At 41.1% G+C, this 22,878-nt stretch overlaps 1 protein-coding gene across 5 annotated transcripts in view; it reads left to right on the top strand.

Moving 5' to 3' along the window:
• Positions 1-22,878, top strand: part of LOC125467257 (aggrecan core protein-like) — a 99,654-nt gene that overhangs the window by 43,039 nt on the left and 33,737 nt on the right. For 4 of the 5 annotated variants that reach the window (XM_048562850.2, XM_048562849.2, XM_048562848.2 and 1 more), the window contains exons 2-11: positions 1,100-1,176; positions 1,703-2,089; positions 2,804-2,978; positions 3,521-3,648; positions 9,684-9,977; positions 11,475-12,191; positions 14,688-14,862; positions 16,738-16,865; positions 19,055-19,348; positions 22,417-22,782. In XM_048562850.2, coding sequence (XP_048418807.1) covers positions 1,107-1,176; positions 1,703-2,089; positions 2,804-2,978; positions 3,521-3,648; positions 9,684-9,977; positions 11,475-12,191; positions 14,688-14,862; positions 16,738-16,865; positions 19,055-19,348; positions 22,417-22,782 — 2,734 coding nt within the window. In that variant the 5' untranslated portion in view covers positions 1,100-1,106. The remainder of the gene's footprint in view (positions 1-1,099; positions 1,177-1,702; positions 2,090-2,803; positions 2,979-3,520; positions 3,649-9,683; positions 9,978-11,474; positions 12,192-14,687; positions 14,863-16,737; positions 16,866-19,054; positions 19,349-22,416; positions 22,783-22,878) is intronic. The other variant, XM_048562852.2, reaches the window with a different exon arrangement.

Raw genomic sequence — 22,878 nt, 5'->3', positions numbered from 1 at the left:
CTGAAACAGATCCATTACTACAGCCACATCCCCTTTCACAGTACCCACCGATGCTGCCAACTCATACCCTATGGATTCCAAACAACAACCAGACCATCACAATTTGGGACAAACCACGACAACTGTTATCTACAGTACATCCTGAGCCTCCAGAAGCAGTTTCCTCTGCAGATCATCAGCTCCATGCTCACAGCCATGTGCCAGCACTTTCTCTCACTACAGTCAGCCCTACCGCAGCTCAGAGCCTCTCTTTCCTAGACCTGCAAATGACCTCTACTGTTTTTGTTTCTACGCAAGATCCACAGAGTCCTGATGAAGGGTGTAAAGTTGAAATGTTGACTTTCCTGCTCCTCTGATGCTCCTGACCTGCTGTGTTCCTCCAGCTCCAGGCTGTATTGGCTCAGTTAACTCAATACCAGCTTGTCACGTAACCCAAGGATTTTCAAATCTGAATGATTTAATTCTAAAGAGAGCAATGTTTTGAATAGCTCAGGATAAGGAAAATGACTACGAAGCTTGAAAACAATTCACATTGTTATTTTGCTCCATCTTCAGGAACATCCTTAAAACTCATTTCCTATACAGATATTTTAAAAGAGGGTGGAGAAGGTCTGGAATTTGCCACTTAAGAGCTGGCTGAGGGGTGACACTAAACTCATTTAAAAAGTACCTGGATCCACACCTTAAGTGCTGTAGGTTGCAGGGTTATAAGTCATGTGCAGAAAGATGGGATTAGAAAGAGCATCTGGGTGTCTTTGAGCCGGTATGGACAAGATCAGCCAAATGGCACCCTTATGCAAGGGAATTATTTCTATGGCTCTATAGTTCTATGTTCATTTGGTATCCTAAATCTCACTTCATGCACAGTATCAGTACTCAGTATACGCTTAATCCTTGCTCAATGTTTTAACCATTCTACTATGAAAAAAAAACTCTATTTACACGTTAACGTACGATAAAGGGAGACTTCACAGCATTCACAATCAGACGCTGTCTCACCAGTAAACACACCCCATAATTCCCCATAGACTTCCCTCCTTTGACAGTCATCTTCTGCAACGATTGTGCTAACTCACCTTTCTCCGTTTCTCTTTTACAGCTAAACTATGACCACTCTGCTTTTAGTGTTTGTGTGCTTGCGAGTGATCGCAGCGGCTATTTCAGTCGAAGTTTCTGGTAAGGAATTTTTCAAAGTAAATTTTAATATGAATCATCAGTTTGAAATCTTAACTCAGTTTGGAACACAAACACAAGAAGCAACAGTTTTAAGTAGCATATGGATACTCTCAGATCATAAATGTGAGGTTCTGATAGAATTGTGGACCTCAAAAGCACTGGTTCTCCAAAAGACGTTTCAAATTTCATCCTTGATTATTTTATGTTAACAGCTCACATTCAAATAAACTGGTGCTTAGATGTCCAGTTGTGCATCAGATTTCTATGTTTTCTAGCTGGGGAGCCAGAGATAGGGTCTTGCAGATTCAGGATTAAATAGAAGATTGCTTCCAACCAATATCAGTAATGTAATGTAATTCTGAGCAACTTGCAATATCTGTAATTGAACTTGTAGTCAAAAAGTTATAATTGTAATTGACAGTAATTGAAAACTTCATCATGCAACAAAAATTGAGGTGTTTGATCCTCCCATTAAGTTTGGCCCATTTGCTAATGTAAGGAGATCTTATTTTCTTCTGTATAACAGATGACACTAAAGCCCTGAGCGTGAAGATTGCCATGCAGTCACCAGTGAAGGCTCTTCTTGCAAGCTCTGTGACTATCCCCTGCTACTTCATCGACTCCACACCATTCTCACCAGACACTCCCTTGGCAACTTTGCTGGCCCCAAGAATCAAATGGACGAAAATCAGCAAAGCAGGGAAAGAGACACTCATTGCAGTTGCCACCTCTGGAAAAGTTAAGATCAGCCAAGAGTACCAAGATCGAGTCAAGCTTCCAAGTTACCATGAAATCCCAAATGACGCCACCTTGGAATTGGATAAATTACAATCGAGTGATTCTGGAATGTACCGCTGTGAAGTGACACATGGTATTGAAGATAGCCAGGACATTATAGAGTTGGTTGTTAAAGGTAAATATTATGCATTATTTCACTTTTTTTTGCCCTTCGCTGCTTTTTGGAAAGTTATTTTTGACATTATAGTCAGGAATAATTTTACATGGTATGTTTGTTACGAGCAATATACCTCTCCTTTCATCACTAGAGTTTGTTGGTATATTCCAATGCCAAACAAATTGAGTCTCAATGAAGCTTGTGAGTTTCATGGTTGCTAATCAGATTACTCAAATTTGGCAGTCCTTCCTCACCCAAAGCGAATCCATATTAGCAACAGAGGGCCTTTTGATTATGGTGGAGTCATATTGGTACTACAAGTCCACCCTTGGGACATGGGTGTGCAAAAGTAAGAAAAAATGCTGGGGACCTGCTGGGGAGTTGAATGGCATCTTTCTGTGCCATTGTTTTTCTGCAACTCTATGGGAGACAAGATCCAAGCCAATATTTAAGCTGACTGAATGAAAGTGTTAGCAATACTTATTCAGCAGCAACAATGGTAATGAGGAGAATGCACTGGCAAAGTCTTGTGAGGCCTATGAGATGGCCTGATTATAATTAGCCACCTAGACTTTGATAACATTTGCTGGGTTAAGTCAATAAAAATACTTACCAAGCCACAAGAGCCTGAGCTATCACTACCTTCCCAATAAATAATTTACAATACGCCAGAATTGCAGTATGTTGATTCTAGAGGATGTTTGATACCCACATATTCCCTTCTGATTTCAGGTATTGTCTTCCATTATCGTGCAATCACCAGCAGATACACCCTCAACTTCTACAAAGCCCAGCAGGCTTGTGTTGACAACACTGCCACCATCGCAACACCAGAACAACTGCAGGCAGCTTACGATGATGGATTTGATCAGTGTGATGCTGGATGGTTGGCTGATCAAACCGTAAGGTCTGGACCAATTATACGTGCTATCCACAAATGTATGTGGTGTGCCCTTTGAGAGTATGGTACATCATGTGGTGGTAAAACTAACACAATAGCAAAGAAAATCTTCCAAGGCCTCCATAAATTTCCAAACCATGCCAGCTTCAGTGAGGACCATAAGTCATGTAATGACTTGAGCCATCCCAATATGCATCTTATAGAAATAATTATCGATAGAAATTATTTTACATAGCAGCATGCAAGAAATAATCCAGCACCTATTCAAGAAGACAATGTTTCCTATTTTCTCCTTCAGCTCCCAACTGTAATGAATAATAATTATATCTGATTTTATTGGCAACAGTAAACCCATTAGACCACAATGAAGTAGTCTTTCTATTTGGGCCTAGTGGATGAATCATGGATGACTGTCCATGAAACCAACAAACAGTTAGCTTCTGTTTTGTCCATTTTACAACTGCTTCTCTAGTGGATCCAATATTTATCGGGAACAAATAAGACACTGCAATTTTTTTTGACAGCTATTTCTGAATTTGTATTCTTAGATATCCTATTCACAAACCTCGAGTTGGTTGCTATGGTAACTTGGATGAATATCCAGGTGTCAGATCATATGGTGTTAGAGATACAAACGAAACCTATGATGTTTATTGCTTTGCAACAGAACTACAAGGTAAGAAATGTGTTCTTTCTCAGAGATAACGCACATAGTGGTTCACAATGAAGGACAAAGTTGAAGAGAGAACAAGAAAAAGCATAAGGTCAATTTGGCCAAATGGTGCCAACTTGCAGTCTCCTCCAGTGGCTTCCCAGTGTCCAATGTGGGTCAAGAATGTGCCTGCAGAATCTTAAGGCTGCACTCATGGCCAATGACAGTGAAAGTGTATTTTTTTAAGCTCACACAGTGACAATCTGTAAATGAACGTGAATCAGGTCTTTATGACCAGTGAAATACAAGTACAATTCAGAAGTTAGTTTGTAGAGTACTTGGAGTAGGCTCAGCATTTTTGCCATGAACTTTTTGGTGTTTCAGCAGAGTGTGTCACAGCAAACAACTATCTGCTACTTCTTGTTAATGACAGCATTTTAAGAAGTGACTTTCCCAGTCATGATTTACCTCTCTTGTCAGATAGAGTGTGCGTTTAAAGGCTACATTCAAGCGTACACTCGATTTGTCTAACATATTGGAACAAAGGAGAAAAGCCGATGCTAGAAAAGTCAGTTTTCAGTAGCACAATGTCTGAGATGCAACTGTAAATGTGCCAATGGATCACTGAATCTCAGAATTTCAGAATCACAAAATTGTTACAGTGCAGAAGGAGGCCGTTCAGCCCACTGTACCTGCACTAGCTTTCCAAGCATGTTGATTTTGTGCCAAACTCCTGCCTTTTCCCCAAAACACCACATGCTTTATCGATCTAATTATTTTTCTAATGTCTTCTCAATTAATTCTGACTCCAGCACACTTCCAGGTAGTGCATTCTAAACCAGAGCAAGCGTTGTGTGGAAAAGCTTCTCCTCACCACACATTTGCTTCTTTTGCAAAACATTGTATGCTTTCATTCTTCATCCATTTAGGAGTGGAAACAGATTTTACCCCATTTATACTGTCCACCCCTCATGATTTTGAAAACCTCTTTTAAATCTCCTCTTGGCGTTCTCCTCTCCAAAGAAGACAGTCCCAAACATTCCAATCTATCCTCAAAACTGCAGGTTTGTCATCCCTGGAACCATTTTTATAAACCTCTTCTGTGCTCTTTCCAATGCATTCACATCCTTCTTAAAGTGTGGTACTGAGAACTGTACACAGTGCCCCAGCTGAGATTTAACCAGTATCCTGTATAGGTTCAGCATAATCTCCCTGCTATAGTACTCTACACCTCTACTAAATTAACCTATAACCCCTATGCGTTATTAATAGTTCTTAACTATCTTGCCACCAACATGAGAAGTGTCCGTAGGATGGGATTTTCATTTGACCAGGCTGACCTGCCACACTTTAACCTGTATATTAAAATATTTTACTTACTGTAACTTCAGTTATTTTAACTTAATTTGACCTCATTCTTGTACTATTAGCTAAAAGCACATAATTAGTAGCAAGTAGACATTCTTCAACCCTGTTCACCAATCAGCTCTTTCTCCTGAGTCTATAGTTTCTACTTTCCCTGTACTAGTTTAGAAATTGACAGAATTTGCAAAAGTTTTAATCTAGAAACACAGTCCCTTACAGCAGCTGCTCAACAATCAATTAACTCACTACTTTTCATAATTTCATGTTGGTGCCATGTCTCCTGCACTGGGGACCCCCACAGCCCATGTGAATAAATTTCTTAAGATCATAAGACATAGGAGTGGAAGTAAGGCCGTTCGGCCCATCGAGTCCACTCTGCAAATTTTCACCCCACGGGAGGGGTTAGCACGCATGGGAACATAACATAAGAACCAGGAGCAGGGGTTGGTTCTTTGGGCTTGCTCCACCACTCAATAAGATTACAGCTGATCTTTTCATGGCCTTAGTTCCACTTACCTACCCTCTCATCATAACCATTAATTCCTTTACTATTCAAAAAATTTTCTATCTTAGCTTTAAAAACATCCAATGAGGAATCCTCAGATATTCCACTGGGAAGGGAATTCCAAAAATTCACAACCCTTTGGGTGAAGAAGTTTCTCCTCAATTCAGTCCTAAATCTGGTCCCCTAATTTTGAGGCTGTGATCATTTGTTCTAGTTTCACCTGCCTGTGGAACCAACCTCCCTGCTTCTATCTTATCTATTCTCTTCTTAATTTTATGCATTTCTATAATATTTCCCCTCAATCTTCTAATTTCCAATGAATATAATCCCAATCTTTTCAGTATCTCCTCACAGGCCAAACCTCTCAACTCTGGAATAAGCAGAGTGAATCTCCCCTGTACCCCCTCCAGTGCCAGTATGTCTTTTCTCAAGTAAGGAGACCAAAATTGTACACAGTACTCCAGGTGTGACCTCACCAGCACCCTATACAACTGCATCATAGCCTCTCTACTTTTAAACTCAATTCCTCTTGCAATGTAGGACAAAATTCCATTTACCTTCTCAATCACCTGTTGCACCCGCAAACTAAGCTTCTGCAATTCATGTACAAGGACACCCAGATCCCTCTGCACAGCAGCATGTTCCAACTTTTTACTGTTCAAATAATATTCTTTTTTATTGTTATTCCCATCAAATGGATGACTTCACATTTATCAACATTGTACTCCATCTGCCAGACCTTTGACCACCACTTAAACTATCTATATTCCTCTGCAAACTTTCAATGTCTTCTGCACACTTTGCTCTGCCACTCATCCTAGCATCATCTGCAAACTTTGACACACTACACATGGTCCCCAACTCCAAATCGTCCATGTAAATTGTAAACAGTTGCAGTCCCCGCACTGATCCCAGAAGCACACCAATAGTCACTGTTTGCCAACCAGAAAAACACTCATTTAACCCCACTTTTTACTTCCAGCTAGTTAATTGGTTCTAGATCCATGTTCATACATTGCTGTAATACCATGCACTTTTATCATATATACTGTCTTTTCCTACAGTCCTTCCTTTTCTCTGGTATATACTTTTGCTGAGCACTATGAAAAATTGCTTTGAAAGTCTTCCACTGTTCCTCAACTGTTCCCCCATACAGTCTTTGATTCCAGTCTGCTTTCGCCAACTCCCCCCTTGTCCTATTATAGTCTCCTTTGTTTAAGCACAGGACCCTGGTATTGGATTTTTCTTCTCACTTTCCATCTGTATTCTAAATTCAACCATACTGTGATTGCTCCTTCCAAGAGAATTCCCTAACTATGAGAGCATTAATTATCCCTGCCTCATTACACAGGACCAGATATAGAATAGCTTCCTCTCTCATCAACTCCATTACATACTGTTCAAGAAAACTATCACAGATACATTCAATGAGCTCCTCCTCAAGGCTGCCTTGACCAACCTAGTTCGACCAATTGACATGTAGATTAAAATGCCCCATGATAACTACTGGACCATTTCCACAGGCATTAGTTATTAATTTCTCTATTGCCTGTGCCATTGTGATGTTATCATTTGGTGGCCTATAGACTATGCCTATCAATGACTTTTTCTTCTTAGAATTTCTATTTCTCTGCACTCTCTACAGTTCCACATGATAGTGCACTATCTTAACATTATCTTGTTGGAAGTTTGTACTAGATGAAAAATAAAAAGAGCAGGTTTGAATAAAGAATATGTTTTATGGTTGTATTATTGGTGTATGTAGAGGAAATGATCAGTAAATTATATGAAATCTGCAGTGCATAATATAAAAAACAGAAAGTGCTGTAAATACTCAGCTGATGTGGTTTCTGCTGTGGTAACAGGTATCGCGTTGATATTTCCCATTGAAAGTGACTTTTGTTTCTTATGCTTAATGATCTTATGTTCTCAATCAGAACTAATTAACATCGTTATACTTTGAGTGAAAACAGGTCACTATTAGTGACAACAAGTGCACGTGTCCTTTTCAAGAGCAAATGAAGATTGACATCAGTGCTGGCCTTACCAGTAATTGTTAAATTTTTTTTTAAAGAGGACCATTGTTGTGATGAGGGCTTCTTTCCTAATTGCAAACTTAGAAGTTTTTTCAATCCTCCATTTGTTGCGTATGTGTGAGATTCTACATTCAGGATCGGCAAAGGAAATGCAAAATGCACACTTCATTCTAGATCGAAAGAGTGCTCCATAGCCAGAACACACTATGAACTCAAAGTGTTAGAAGGCTTCAAAAAGTAAACAAACAAATGCTTGACTTCTGAAATGTTTCACGGTCATTGCATTTAATAAATAAATGGCAATAGAACAGGATAGGTAAGAGGACAGACAAGCCTGATGGATCAACGTCCTGCCTTGCTCCTTACTCAACCCAAAAATGGTACAGTTAATATCTCCTCAGTAGTGAATGTAAAAGATTTGCACAGCAGCCCAGTGGAACAGCAAATGGAGGTCATTCTTCTGGGTTGAATATACATGGAGCTTTATCACATTCGGCACTTCCAATCCTCTCTTCCCAGATGGGGAAAAAATGATTCTAAACAAGATTATGTTGTATTTAACATAACAATGTTGAACATTAGTAAATAGCAAGTTTCATAGCTGTTTTTTAGCACACATGATGCCACTGCCAACTTAGAGCCAAACTCGATTGCCAAGTTTAAACTGGTGACTACCTCATTGATTCCCATTCAGAGCCATTCATTTGAAATTAAGTCATTAAGAATAAGCACAGTGAGGGAAATATTTAGATTTAGATGTATTTATTTGTCACATGTACTAAGGATTGGAATACATAAGTAAAGGGAAAAGTGCACAAAGTCACCATTCACTGGTGCCCACTAGGTTACAAAAAAACAGAATTAAAAGATTTAACAGAGCAAAAAGGTAAGCAAAAAAAAAGTCCAGGTCTCAGAGTCCCAAGTCCATCACCACAATGGTGCAGGCTCTGCTCCAACTGCGAGGATACCGAGGAGGCCGGGATCATCACCAGGCAAAAGGCCTACTCTCGCCACTGTTTCCACCTTAACAGCCCACTCCCACCACCAACAGCCACTGCCTCACTGTCTGGCTCTCACCACCACTGCCCCATCAGCCCCATCTCACCGTCACTGCCCCACTGGCCCTGTTCCCACACAACTGCCCCACCGGCCCCCTCTCACCGCCACTGCCTCACCAGCCCCATTCTCACCGTCACTGCCTCACCAGCCCCCTCTCACCACCACTGCCCCATCAGCCCCCTCTCACCGCCACTGCCCCACTGGCCCCATTCTCACTGTCACTGACCCACCAGCCCCCCTCTCACCGCCACTGCCCCACCGGCCCCGTTCCCACACAACTGCCTCACCAGCCCCATTCTCACCACCACTGCCCCACTGGCCCCATTCTCACCACCGCTGCCCCACCGGCCCCATTCTCACTGCCGCTGCCCCACTGGCCCCATTCTCACCGCCACTGCCCCACTGGCCCCATTCTCACCGTCACTGCCCCACTGGCCCCATTCTCACCGCCACTGCCCCACCAGCCCCCTCTCACCGCCACTGCCCCACCATCCCATTCTCACTGCCACTGCCTCACTGGCCTGCAATAACCACTGCTGCCCCACCAGCCCCACTCTCACCACTGCTGCCCCACCGGCCTGCTCACGCTGCTGATCTGGCCCAGTCTTGATCCACAGCCATAGTTCCGGCCCACGCTCAATCAGCTGTCACTGCAGGACATGGCCAGCACATTCAGCTCCTGCCTCATGGCTCCCGGTCGCGAAACAACTCCTCAGGGATGTAGTGAAAAGTGAGGGGGCAATAGAATTATTGCAGAGAGGAGAGAACAGAAAGGGAAAAGAAAGGAAAAGGAAAGAGAACTGGAGAGCAGAATGGAGCTCCAAATGGAGTGACTTACCCTGCATTTATACACAATGGATAATCCAAATAGAAATGAGTTAAGAGGCAATTAAGTTTCTAACAAGCAGAAAGATTAAATGCAAGTTAGCTGGGTTGATCCATCTGAGAGGATTGAGTTTGGTTTGGTGTTCAACACCCTATTGTGCTTTGGTTTATCACATGTAACTTTCTCACGGACTGTATTTGCTAGAATTTGAGGTGAATTTACTTAACTCAATTGATCAGCTTCACCTTTTTCCCCTTTCTGTCTCCAGGTAATGTCTTCTACATAACTACCACTGGCAGATATGCCTTTAAAGAAGCAATGGAAGCTTGCCTTGACAAAGGTGCCCAGTTAGCCACCACAGGACAATTGTACATGGCATGGAAAGATGGCATGGATCAATGCAATACTGGCTGGCTTGCAGACGGCAGTGTCAGATACCCAATCACAAAGCGAAGACCCAACTGTGGTGGCAACTTACTAGGTGTAAGGACTGTGTACCGGTACGCCAACCAAACTGGGTACCCTGATCCAAGCAGCCCCCATGATGCCTACTGCTTCACTGGTAAGAGATCGTACATTTCCAGCTGGTTTGATTGTAAATATTGGTTATTATCAGGAAGGTGTTCAAAAGCTGATATAGATAAACTGCTTATTCTGGGACCAAGAAAGGAAGTCAAGATAAATTTTCGAACCCAATAAATATTAAGGTGCAGAGAAGTTGAATTCATAAAACAATAGATTAATCTTTTGAGAGAAGTGCCTGAGAGGTGTGGTACACATTGCAGTCCTATAAGACTTATTGTCATTGGTGACTGAAGCTTACTTTAATTGAAAAATAAATTAGTTATTTTCAGACGTAGTGCAGTCCCGAATAATGGTTCCAATCACTTCCACAATACTGTAAATTAAATACGGGGATGATATGAGAAACAGATTGTTTTGCAAGAATTTTCACTTTTCGTTTTCCAGTGGGTGAGTGCGCAGCCAATTTCATTTCTGGGAATCTGGGTTTGAAACTAACCAAAATGAGGGAGTTTTCTCACTGTATATGTGGTGTATGTACCTATCTTAACCTATAGGGAATAAATTTGGTGAAAAAAAAGGACAAAACAAGGTGGAAAGTGTGAATAGCCAAGGTCATTTTCCAGGGTAGCAAGTCCAAAATTAGGGGGCTTCGGTTTAAGGTGAGAGGGGAAAGATTTAAAAGCGACCTAAGGGGCAACTTTTTCACACAGAGGGTACATGGAATGAGCTGCTAAAGGAAATGGTGGAGGCTGGTACAATTACAACATTTTAAAAGGCATCTGGATGGGTATATGAATAGGAAGGGTTGAGAGGGATATGGGCCAAATGCTGGCAAATGGGCCTCGATTAATTTAGAATATCTGGTCGGCATGGACGCATTGGACAGAAGGGTGTGTTTTCACGCTGTACTATTCTGTTACTCTATCTATGATTGGCAGCAGCAAAGCTAAGTATTGACAGCTGTGGAGGCACCTATAATGCTTAACCCTTTATATAGTGTCTTCATTTACAGATGTAGGGACCCAGTGTCTGTTTCATTATCATTGCCCTCAGTTGGTAAACCATGAATGAGTGTTGCTCTGCCTGGGGTTCTATAAGGGGTGCTGCAGCCAGTAATGAGTAAATTTGGAAGCGGTGTAATGGATACAGGGCACATAGATATGGTTTGCTCAGTGCCACAGCGTAGACAAGGGCAAGCATCAGACCTCCCAATCTGTTACAAGTGGCCATCTATTATTACACTCCCAAAAAATGGGCCAAATGTAGCTTCTACCCCTAGTGCTTGGTGTTAACAATCATTCTCCCAGTGAGCCCAAATGGACTGTAACATCTATACTAATGTGCTTTGGTTAGCCTAGGTCTCAATTGGTTAATTAGAGAGGTAAGATCCCATTGATGTAAGAACTACAGACTAAAAGGACTCTGAAGTGTAATTTAATTTGATGTTACTTTTTGCAATATTAAGTACACTGTGGGTTTTTCCTATAATCTTCTCTTTGCTGATAATCTCTTCAATGTGTTTCTTATCCTACAGGAAAGGCTGATATCGAAACAATAACAGAAACTCCACTCATCTACCCAGCAACAGAGCCAGAAGAATTATTCACAGATGAAGGAAGTGCTTTTACTGTTCAAACTATTACTGAAAGGGTAGAGAAATTCATTACAAAACCGGTTGTAGACAGGCAGGCAATAGGAGACGTTATTACACTTAGTCCCTTTACACCAGAAACTCTTCCATTCACTGAGGAAGTAACTGAGGTGACCAGATTTGCTGAGATTGTCACTCCAGGGACTGGCAGCATTCCACCTTCGGAGGAACCCATTCCATCTGTTACCGAGGGAATTACTGTTGCTGAAATTACACACCTACCTGAAAACATAACAATTAGTGAAGAGTTAGCCACCCCCGAAATCGTATTGGCAGTAACCGAGATGGTCACCTCACCAGAAATCACTGCTTCTGAGGTAGCAACTGCTGAGGTGTCTATGCCTGCTGAAGAACTGACAGCAACTGGGAGACTTGAAGAGGTCACAGTGACTCCACAGGAGAGTCTAGCCACTATTGAGGAGGTTGTCGCTGTGGCAACAGCAGCTCCTGAGGTCTTTGCGACTGTGCCTGAGGAGCTAACAACTATTCCAGAAGAGACTGGCACCCCAGTCACAGAAAGCATCACCCAAACATTAATAACTGAGGAAAGGAGCGCAACCATAGAACCAATATTCCCTATCAGCTCAATTTCTCCAACGGGTGAGTTATTGCATTGAAGGATACAAGAACGAATCTGCCATCATGTGGTGGCATTTCAGAGGCTGTAGAGGAGGGTATGGGGGCCAAGTGGCTGTGGTATGTGACTGGCAACTCTAAGGTTGTGAACGCCAGGCCTGTAACGGCAAGCCACAAAAATGAGTTCAAATGATGACCTAACAGTGTAGGTGCATAGTTCCTTGAAAGTGGAGTCACAGGTAGACAGGGTGATGAAGAAGATTTGGCACACTTGTCTTTGTTGGTCATAGCATTGAGTATAGGAGTTGGTATATCATGCTGAGGCTGTACAGGATATTGGCGAGGCCATTTTTACAACACTGCAAACAATTCTGGTTGCCCTTCTATAGGAAGGATGTTGTTAAACTTGAGAAGGTGCAGAAAAGATTTCCAAGGATATTGTAAGGACTAGAGGCTTTGAGCTATAGGGAGAGGCTGAATAAACTGGGGATCTTTTCCCTGGAGCATTGGAGACTCACAAGTGACATTATAGAGAGTTATAAAATCATAAGGGGCATAGATAAGGTCTTTTCCTAGGATAACAGAGTCCAAAACTGGAGGGCGTAGATTTAAGGTGAAAGGAGAAAGCTTTGAAAGGGGAGTGAGGGGTAACATTTCCACACAGAGGGTGGTGCATGGAACAAGGTGGCAGAGGAAATGGTGTAGGTGGATGCAATTCCAACATTTAAAAGTTATCTGCATGGGTATATGAATAGGAAGGGTTTAGAGGGATATTGGACAGATGCTGGCAAATGGGGATAGGTCAGACTGGGAAGTCTGGTCAGCGCAGATTGGGCCAAAGGGTCCGTTTGCATGCTGCATGGCTCTGTGACTCGATGGATATTTGTAGTTTGCACCAGGAAATACACAATAGATAGGAAATCAGTCAGGAAAGGAAATTTCCACCACTACCTGACAGATGTACATGTGAACACCAGCCCCAAATGAGGTGGTACACTTTTGATGGCTCTAGAATTGGCAATTCTTATTTGGATTTCCGTTGCCACACTCCTATCAAGAGCAAATTGTAATACAAGTTTCTTGATCACGTTTCAGAGGATAACTCATTCCATTACTTCCCAGAATGCAAGATTCTAATAAAAAACATCTGTCACAAAAAGCTCAATTTGCATACTTTCTGTTAGAACAACAAAGTTAGCCAGCATAGTAAGTACAATGTAAGTACATAATAGGGAACTAAATGCAAGAAATTGGTTTCTGATATATTTGATGATAATATTTATTAAAAATGTGTTGGTGAAATTACAGTAGCCTAAAAATAAAATAAATGTCAGGAAGTTGTTGAGTATGCTGTCTCTTCGGCATATTTTATGATAGGGTATGGAGATAGCCAGCAAGGTACAAGTAGAAAGGGATCCCCTGCTCTCTTTATCCTTTTAAACTGAACATACTTTTATAAGTTCAACTCCTACTCTCACCTTTTCTTTTACTTGAGTGATGTGCTTCACTGCGCATCTTTACCTTTCAATTCTAAGTTAAAACAATAATTACAGCAATTCAATCATAAGCATACTTCAGCATTGGAGGCTATTCTGCCCATAGGCCTGTTCAAGCTCTAAACCAGTATCTACTCTAATTTCACTTTTCCTCGCACTCTGTGGTGTTTGCTTTTTCAAGTGTTTATCTAATCTTCTCTTAAAAATTGTGTTTGATTGAGCTTCAACAATTGCTTTTCTGAATACACCGAATAACCTAAAAATTGTGTGTGTGAAAAATCCTTTCATTTTCTTTCCCCTTTAATGCTCTGATTGCTAATCCTGAGTTCATGCTTGTTACCAATTCACTGGCCCACAATATTTGTTTTTACCAAGTTCTTTAAAACTTTTATTAGGGTGTCGGATCATTCTTTAACCTCCTCATCTCTAACCTGTACTGCTCTATTCAAAGTACAGTTTTCTTTGGTGCTGATATTTTTGGTCAATGAGTAGCAAAGTAAACTCTAGAAGACTGAAAAATCTGTAATGGAGCAGAAGTTTAAGCTGTCAAGCCAGCTACAGATACAATGAGTGGATAAATAAAGAACTGACCTTTAAACTTGCTAGTCTATCATTCAAATGCCACTAAAAAGGTTGAAGTCTCAGATCCTGCCTCACCCGTGTGCCCATTAGGTCAAAACGTGAATGATAATAAATGTCACTGTTTAGTGGCACAGCAATAAGGCTCCATCTCTGCTATTGTTGGTGATGAGGCTTGGAAGAGGTCGATATTTTAAGAGACGTTATAGGAATCTAAGGTATTTTTAAACATATTGTTTACTCAATGTTCTATAAACCATAGACTTAGCAATTGAGCTACACAGTAACATCTCTTTTAAGAATCTCTCCAGCTTGTGATGTCTTGCATCACTACTGAACTAGCTTATGATTCACATTATTGAGCATTAGCCCTTTACAACATTCATTGTATGCGGCCGGCTTTATTTGGTGCAGCTCAATCACCCGCACATATGTTCCTCAACAGGGATGGTTTTCCATTACCGTGCAATTTCAAGCAGGTACTCTCTGAACTTCACCCAGGCCCAAATTGCCTGCTTGGAAAATAATGCTGTCATCGCCACTCCTGAGCAGCTTCAATCAGCCTATGAACAGGGATACAACCAGTGTGATGCGGGCTGGCTCTCTGACCAGACTGTCAGGTAAAACATACACTAAGACTCTTTGTTCCAAATGAAAAGTCATCTACAAAGCATTTAAAGCACAGAGGAAGGCCCAACGGTTCTATACTGGTGTTTATGCTCGACGTAAGCATGCTCCTACCCCTTTTCATCTAAGCCAATCAGAATATCCTTCTACTTCTAGTCCCTCAGCTCCCTAACTAGTTTCCCATTGAATATGGCGATGCCATCAATATCCAATACTCTCCACGGAAGCTCATTCTACCACTCTCTGGGTGTCAAAGTTTCTCCCAAATTCCCTAACAGATTTGACCAATGACTATCTCATACACATGGTCCCTAATTCTAGCCTCACCTGCAAATGAAAACTTCTGAAAATTATAAGCTGCATAGTGAAGATAATTTGATCTGATGTAATTTAAGCTTAATTGTCATGTGTAGTCAAGTACAGGAGTACCGTGAAAAATGTATAGAGTCACCACACACATCCTCGGCATGAAGGTACCCAGGTACAAAAAACTGAGGTACACGTAGTAACATAGATGAACAAAGTTAATAGTAAAGCATTACCATTATTCTTAATATAAGCAAAAGAAAATGAAATAAAGTTAAAAGTTAATTGTGCGCCATTCAAGCATTACTTTCATGGTGATGTTAATCCAACTGCTATGCGTGTCAAACTCTTACAGTAATTAATATTATCAACAGATGACGACTGTTTAGCCCCATGGATCCATTGAGCAAATTAATTAATTTGTAGTTGATTTTTACATCAGTCATAATTTTCTGCTGAATCCCTTGATGCCCTTTACCAAAAGAAATCTACCAGCCTCAGTGCTCAGTTTCCAGAGCCTGTAATGACAGTTCGATATTTCTACAGTCCTTTGTGTGAAGATGGGATCCCCGATTTCACTCCTGAATTACAGGAATGGAAAAGAAATCAATTCAAAAGTCTTTAAAGTCTCTGTAGTAGCCTGTCCCATATCGTCAGCTTTCAGACAAGATGCTAACTTGAGACCTTGTTTGCCCGCTCCAGTGGATGTGAGTGATCCTATGGCACAATTTTTTTTTAAAAAAGCAGCAGTGGTTCTCTCCCCAGGTGACCTGACCACTATTTATCCTTCAATCAGTAACACTGAAAAGCAGATAACAAAGTGTGAAGCTGGATGAACAGAGCCTGCTTGGCCTGCTGTGTTCATCCAGCTTCACGCTTTGTTATCTTGGATTCTCCTGCATCTGCAGTTCCCGTTAACACTGAAAAGAATATGTTAGCTGAGCATTATCAGATAACAACTTGTAGGTGCTTGTTCTGTGCAAATTGGCTGCCACATGCACCACATCACAAATCATTGAATTGGCTGTTAAATGCTTTGGTGTAACCTAAGGTTGTGAAAGACTAGGTGTGAGTTCTTTTCTTTCTAAGAATGCCAATCCTAAGTAAAAATGGGACACTCCAAATGCCTTACAGTTCTCCACAGTTATGGAGGGATTTAATTGAAAAATTACTCTGAAAAATTACTGAGCACCAATCTTACAGGATATCAATTCTCAAACTGATCTTTGGAAACATGTTGACAATTGATTCTAATGATAAAGAGTCTCAGAACACAAGTATTTTTGGTTTCATTTCTAAAAAAACAACTTTGATATAAAGCACTTCTTTTTAACATCCATCCAGTTATCTTCCCTCCCCGAAGATATTGACACATTTTGTGGGGTATTGTTCAAGCAAGCAAGGTGCCCTGTGTGCGTCTTTCAAGTGGCCATTCTTCATGAACAAGCTGACTCCTCTCATATCCACTGCAAGATTTTTGCCCGGAGTTTGAGGCAAAATGTGAAGGAGTACAAACATTCAGTTTTATGGAATTTTCATATCAGAAACTTCTTTTTGATTAGGTACCCAATGGTGAATCCCAGAGAACGCTGTTTTGGTGACAAAGATGGCTTCCCTGGTGTAAGAAGCTATGGTGTCCGCAAGCCCGAGGAAACCTATGACGTTTACTGTTACATTGACTGTCTAAATGGTACAGTATTTAAATTTGGACAGGAGCAAAAGGTTTCTACTTTTTCCCCTAAGCCTCTTGTTATGATTGCAGCTGATGCTATTATTGGACAAGTCAGATTCCAGACTGAAATCACATCTGATCATACCTTGTATTGTTCTGGTTGGAATGAAGTGATCTGTCACTGAAACAAAAACACACAATCCTGCAGGTGTGGATTTAACAATAAAACAGAAGTTGACTGTGCAAAAGGAATTATGAGAAAGTAGAATAAGCCAAACAATGTCCATAATAATGCCCATTTCAAGATTTTGAAATACATGGTAAAAATATAACCCATCCATCCAAAAAGCATCCTTTTACAGTACTCACATCAGAGAGAATGCCGTTTTCTATCATGCATAGGGTTTGGCATAGCTGTCACTTCAATTCCCAGTCATTAGAATCAGATGACCGTTTCCTTAAGTTGTCTGTTAACGGAGCTTAGACTTTCTCAGCTTCAAATAATCTGTTTAGCTTTTTACCCAAACACCTCTGGTCTGAAACTTTAACGAAACTCCTTAACCTAAGGCACTGTGTTTTTTAAAACTTCTGAACTATCTTCTTGCTTTTCCAAGAGCAACTGTTTTATACATTCAGCTTTAGCTTTAGATAAGACCCTGAAATGCTGCTCAAACTAAATCTGAATATAGACTTTTTTTTTCAAACTATAGATGTTTCCTTTTTAGCCCAAAAACCCAATTCTGCAAACTTCTATCTGAAAGCTTTATGCGCAACACTTTTTTTTGTTAACTCATACATTCCCGCCAGCCTCTGAAACTATCATTTTGGCTTTTATCAGAATGTATCATATCACCAGGGCTACAAAAATACTTATATATTAATCATTAAACCCCTTCATATAAACCCATATTCTATGAATCCAAAACTAAGTAATGTTAAATACATATAAATCTATCATCTCGCATCATTATTTACCTCCTCTAACTCATTCTCTCCCACTTTGAGTCAATCTTTAAAACCTAACTCGATTTGCTTTAATATCTCCTTACGTGACTTGAGCTCCAATTTCATTCACTTGTCAGGGCCGAGAAATCCTGGCACAATGAACACATCCTTCAAAAATGGCCAGCTGCATTTCATATTTCTGGTCTGTGGCAGTAGTGCTCAGGGGTTGGGGGTCAGGTTGGGGTCCGGCTTGGTAGTCAGGCCAGGGACCTGGGAAATGCCTAATTGTCAATGCAATTGTCCATGGTCTCTGTGGGGGAGAACTGTGATTGGACAAGTAGTCATTTTCCTTTCAAGCCTTTGATTTCCATGTCTTTGTGTGCGCAGAAGTAAAATGAATGGTGACAGTGCAGAAAATCCCGAAGGTTGGAAACTGAATAATTAGGATGCAACATATTTCAAATAAGGGTCAAGTGACACCAAGGTTAATTGTGGAAAAAATCTACGGATTGTGAGACTAAGGAAGATGAGGAGATAGTGTCTCACATTTTAAGGTCTATGGATGATAAGTTTGAGTAGAACACTATTAATGAGTCTTGATTTCAACTCTCGATGAAGAAGAATATTGTAGGATAGAACATATAGAATATAAAGTACATAGTACAGGAGCATCAGTGGTAATGGTAGCACTTTTATCACTAACTGGAGATGATAAGGGCTGTAATAGAGAAGATAGGGTTGAGGCTAGTGATGAGGAACTGGAAGGAGGCGTTATTGTATCTTAAATAGCTGCTTTCCTTCTTGAAAGACAAGGTGAAATTATGTTTCCGACACCCTTAGGCAACTGTTAACTATAATTCTGCTTTGCAGGGTTGATTACTTATGCAGTGGTTGATGTAGAACTGGCAACTAGGTGACTAGAAATATATAACAGGGTCAATTAACAATAGTTAAATAGTTTGAGCAAAGATGCCATAATTTGTTGTTGTGAAGTTCTAAAACGTAAAGAATTGTGTATGAAGATATGAATGAATGAAGTTGTAATAAAGTTGGTAGAGAACCAGGGTTTATGATATTGGGAAGAAAAGGATGAAGCTGTAATTTTCCATATCCAGTCTGTGCAATGCAACTTTGAAAAGTGATCCTGAATTCCTTACGCCTGCTATTCCGAAGTGTGTAACAATTTTTGAAGACTACGTAACATGCCCATGAAGTACATTACCAAGCTTTGTTCATTGTATTTCTTTTCTGCACTGTTACAGGAGAGGTATTCCATGCAACTGTGGCAGACAGGTTTACCTATGATGAGGCAGTTGACTATTGCCTAAGCCACAATGCTAAGATAGCCACTACTGGCCAACTGTTTGCAGCCTGGAAGCAGGGTATGGACAAGTGTCGAGCAGGCTGGCTATCAGATGGCAGTGTTCGATATCCGATCCAAAGTCCCAGACCATCCTGTGGCAGTGGACGAGCTGGAGTGAGAACTGTGTACCTGAACAAGGATCAGACTGGGTACCCTGATCCTGAGTCACGCTATGATGTTTACTGTTTTAGAGGTAAGCAATCGTTTCCTTGTGTTTTTGAGATTTTCCTCATACAAAACAGGGGTGACAGGTAAGGGGGTGGGTGACGGAAATGGAGTGAGTTTGTTCCCTGGATCCTGCCTGAACTGATTTTTCATTTTTATTCACTCATGAGACATGAGCGTTGCTGGCTGGCCAGCATTTATTGTCCATGTATAGCTGCCCTTGAACCAAGTGATTTGCTTAACCATTTCAGAGAGCACTTGAGAGTCAACCACATTGCTGTCAGTCTGGAATCACCAAACCAAATGAGGAAGGCAGATTTTTGTACCTGAAAGAAAATAGTGATCTAGATGGTTTTCTCCAAAAATCTGCAATGACTTCAAAGCCATCAGTAGATTCTTAATTCCAGATTTTCTTTAATTAAATTCAGATTCCACCATCCGTCATGGCGGGGGATGTGAATCCAAGTCCCCAGAACATCAGCTGAGTTTCTGGATTAATGGTCTGGTGATGATCCCACTAGGGGATTGCATCCACCACCCCAACCCTTTCAATTAAATAAACTTGACCTCTCTCTGCTGCCTTTCATGACCTATCAGAAGATTCATTCAATAGTATGAATCCATTGTCTACTAGGCATCATTGCATAAAATAAAGCTGCCTTCAGGTGTGAGGTAATATAATTTCAGAGGGTGTGATTTTCAATCCCAGTTCAGGAACCCAGCATCTGGATAATTTCTGATTGCAGGAACCCAGCATCTGGATAATTTCTGATTGCAGGCTCCGCACGACTGTCATAAAGCTATGAGCTTGAAGCCCAATGAGTGACATTGGATAAGGCATGAAGGCAGGAATAGGTTCTATGTTGTGTTGCTCAAAGGCTGAAAGCAGCCATGATAAGGCTGTTGCCTTGCAGAATAGAGCAGACAAGAGACCAGAAAACAAGTTCCCAAATGATCATTTGGAAGATTCTTGACATTCTCTCTTTGAATCACCTTATTTTTCATTAGCTTTTATTCCTTGTACCCATCACATAACAGCTCCCAACATTGCTTCAGAAAGCTGAACATTTGTCAAATCTTATCTGCTGGCATAGCTGTGACACCAGCAGCCGAGTTAACCAGAACAACAGGCTATTGTTCTGGAGATAATGGTTTGAAACCCATTGTGGCAGATAGTGAGATTTGAATTTAATGAATTTCAGGAATAATGAAAACCAGCCTAATGGTAATCATGTAACTGCTGCTGTTTGTAGTTTCCCTTTAGGGAAGGAAATCTGCCAGACTTATTCGGTCTGGCCTGCGTGTGATTCCAGACCTATAGCATTATGGTTGATACTTAACTGCCCTCTAGGGAATTAGCAAGGGCAGTGAGTGCTGAGATGCTTGCATTTCATGAAAGAATAACAAAAAAAAGCTCTTTTCCCAATCTTGTGGCCCTCTCATCCTGTTGTTAAGCTCTACTGTGGGAAGATTATCATGGCATTAATTGAGGGCAAGTGGGTTATTTGCTCCTCCACCAAAAAGGCACCATTCTTCATTGAAAAGTTGTGCATCTAGAGGTTTCAGAAGATTGGCACACCATCTGTGTGAGTTACTTATAAAACATACCCACAGTCAGCCTCACCACCCCATAGACCCCTGCCTCTACAGGCAATGATCAATCAAGACCAAAGTATCAGTGAGCATGGTTCCTATAGAAACTAGAAAACTAGAACAGTGGCGTGCTGAGGAGTGAAGACAGCAGCATTGTAACTATGGTCTACAACAGGAGTCTGTTCTGTTCTTGCTTTTTTGCTTTCTGCAGCTTCCCCACATGCTAACATGTAAAATTTTAACTAAAAGTGAAAGACATTGGAAATCTGAATGTCGCTGATATTTCAAAATGGAAACAGAAATGGCTGGAGAAACTCAGCAGGTCAGGCAACATCTGTGGAGAGAGAAACAGAGTGAACATTTCGTGTTATAGAGTCATAGAATCATAGAGCACGGAAACTGACCCTTCTGTCCAACCAATCCACGCCAACCATAATCCTAAACTAAACGAATCCCACGTGCCTGTGCTTATATCGCTCCAAACATTTCTTATTCATGTACTTATCTAAATGCCTTTTAAGTGTTGTAACTCTAACCACAAACACCACTTCCTCTGGAAGTTCATTCTACACACGAACCATTCCCTGTGTAAAAAAAATTGTCCCTCATGTCTTTCTTAAATCTTCCTCCTCCCACCTTAAAATTATGAGTTCTAGCAAACTGGAGTTCCAAAGAAGTCATAACCCAAGATAATTTCTGCCATAAAGGACTGTTCCTAGAGGGAGATAAACAATGTCTGATCGATATATTCCAAAGTTGAAAATGTTAAGATCAAAGTAACTGACTGAATGGTGTACTTACTCCTCAGCTGAGCTGGGACTGCATTGTATCTCAGACTTAATATTGACATAGATCGTAAAATCCCTACAGTGTGGAAACAGGCCCTTTAGCCCAACAAGTCCATACGGACCTTCAGAGCATCACATCCAGACACACCGCCCTGTTTTCCACCTAATCTACACATCCCTGAACATTATTGGCAATTTAGCATGGCCAATCGACCTAACCTGCACATCATTGGGCTATGGGAGGAAACAGAAGCACCGAGAGGAAACCCATGAAGACACATGGAGAACGTGCAAAGTCCACACAGACAGTCCCCCGAGGGTGGAATTGAACCCGGGTCCCTGGCATTGTGAGGCAGCAGAGCTAACCAACTGAGCAACTGTACTGCCCAAACACAGGGGAAATTTTGTCATATGTACCAATTTTAAATTAATGTTTGAGAAATTTCCATTGTTTTCCCCATCTTAACTTTGGTGGATGAATGGTTTGAACAGTCATTTCTATCCATTTCCAGGGACTCTATTGAAATTGCAGTGTGGGTTTAGGGAAAAAAAGCCCATGTAATTTCTACGTCATAATCTCTGATGTCTTAATGGGAAGTCTTAAGATATGACACTCATTGACAACTCTCAAGGGATACTTTTCACATTAGCATTAAATGCACTTTGGATTCTTATTGCCCATGATCTTTTTCCTTTCTCCCCTGTTCTTTTTTAGAGGCCATTGTTCCTGTAGTTACTGAAGAGCCAAAGATTGAGAAACTGACCGTACCTGTGATCCTAGTGGACAGGATTTCAGAAACTCCTGAAGCTGAGATCGAAAAGACAGTAAGGCCAGAGGAAGCTGAAGAAGGCAAGACTGAGATCTTTGTTGTGGACACCACAGGACAGCCTACTGTGACGTTTGGTTGGACTGAGGAGACTATAGTGACCCAAGTAGTGCCAAAGGTGGCAGTATTGCCATCTGAATGGACTACAGTGTCCCCGGTGTCTGAGCTTACCACTGAAACCATCCCAGACACATATCTCACAACTGAAGAAGCTGAGAAATTGCTTGAGACAGTAACACCCACAGAAGAGCCTGGTGAGTATTACAATTAATCATTTGGGAACAAGAAGCTACAATTGGAGGAGCATTACAATCATATAACTCATACCCCATATTAATAAGACCAAATCT

Source organism: Stegostoma tigrinum, chromosome 33 (assembly GCF_030684315.1).
Source record: "Stegostoma tigrinum isolate sSteTig4 chromosome 33, sSteTig4.hap1, whole genome shotgun sequence".
Lineage (NCBI taxonomy): Eukaryota > Metazoa > Chordata > Chondrichthyes > Orectolobiformes > Stegostomatidae > Stegostoma > Stegostoma tigrinum.
Note: the sequence above shows the minus strand (reverse complement) of the source record. Positions and strands in the feature narration are given on the sequence as shown.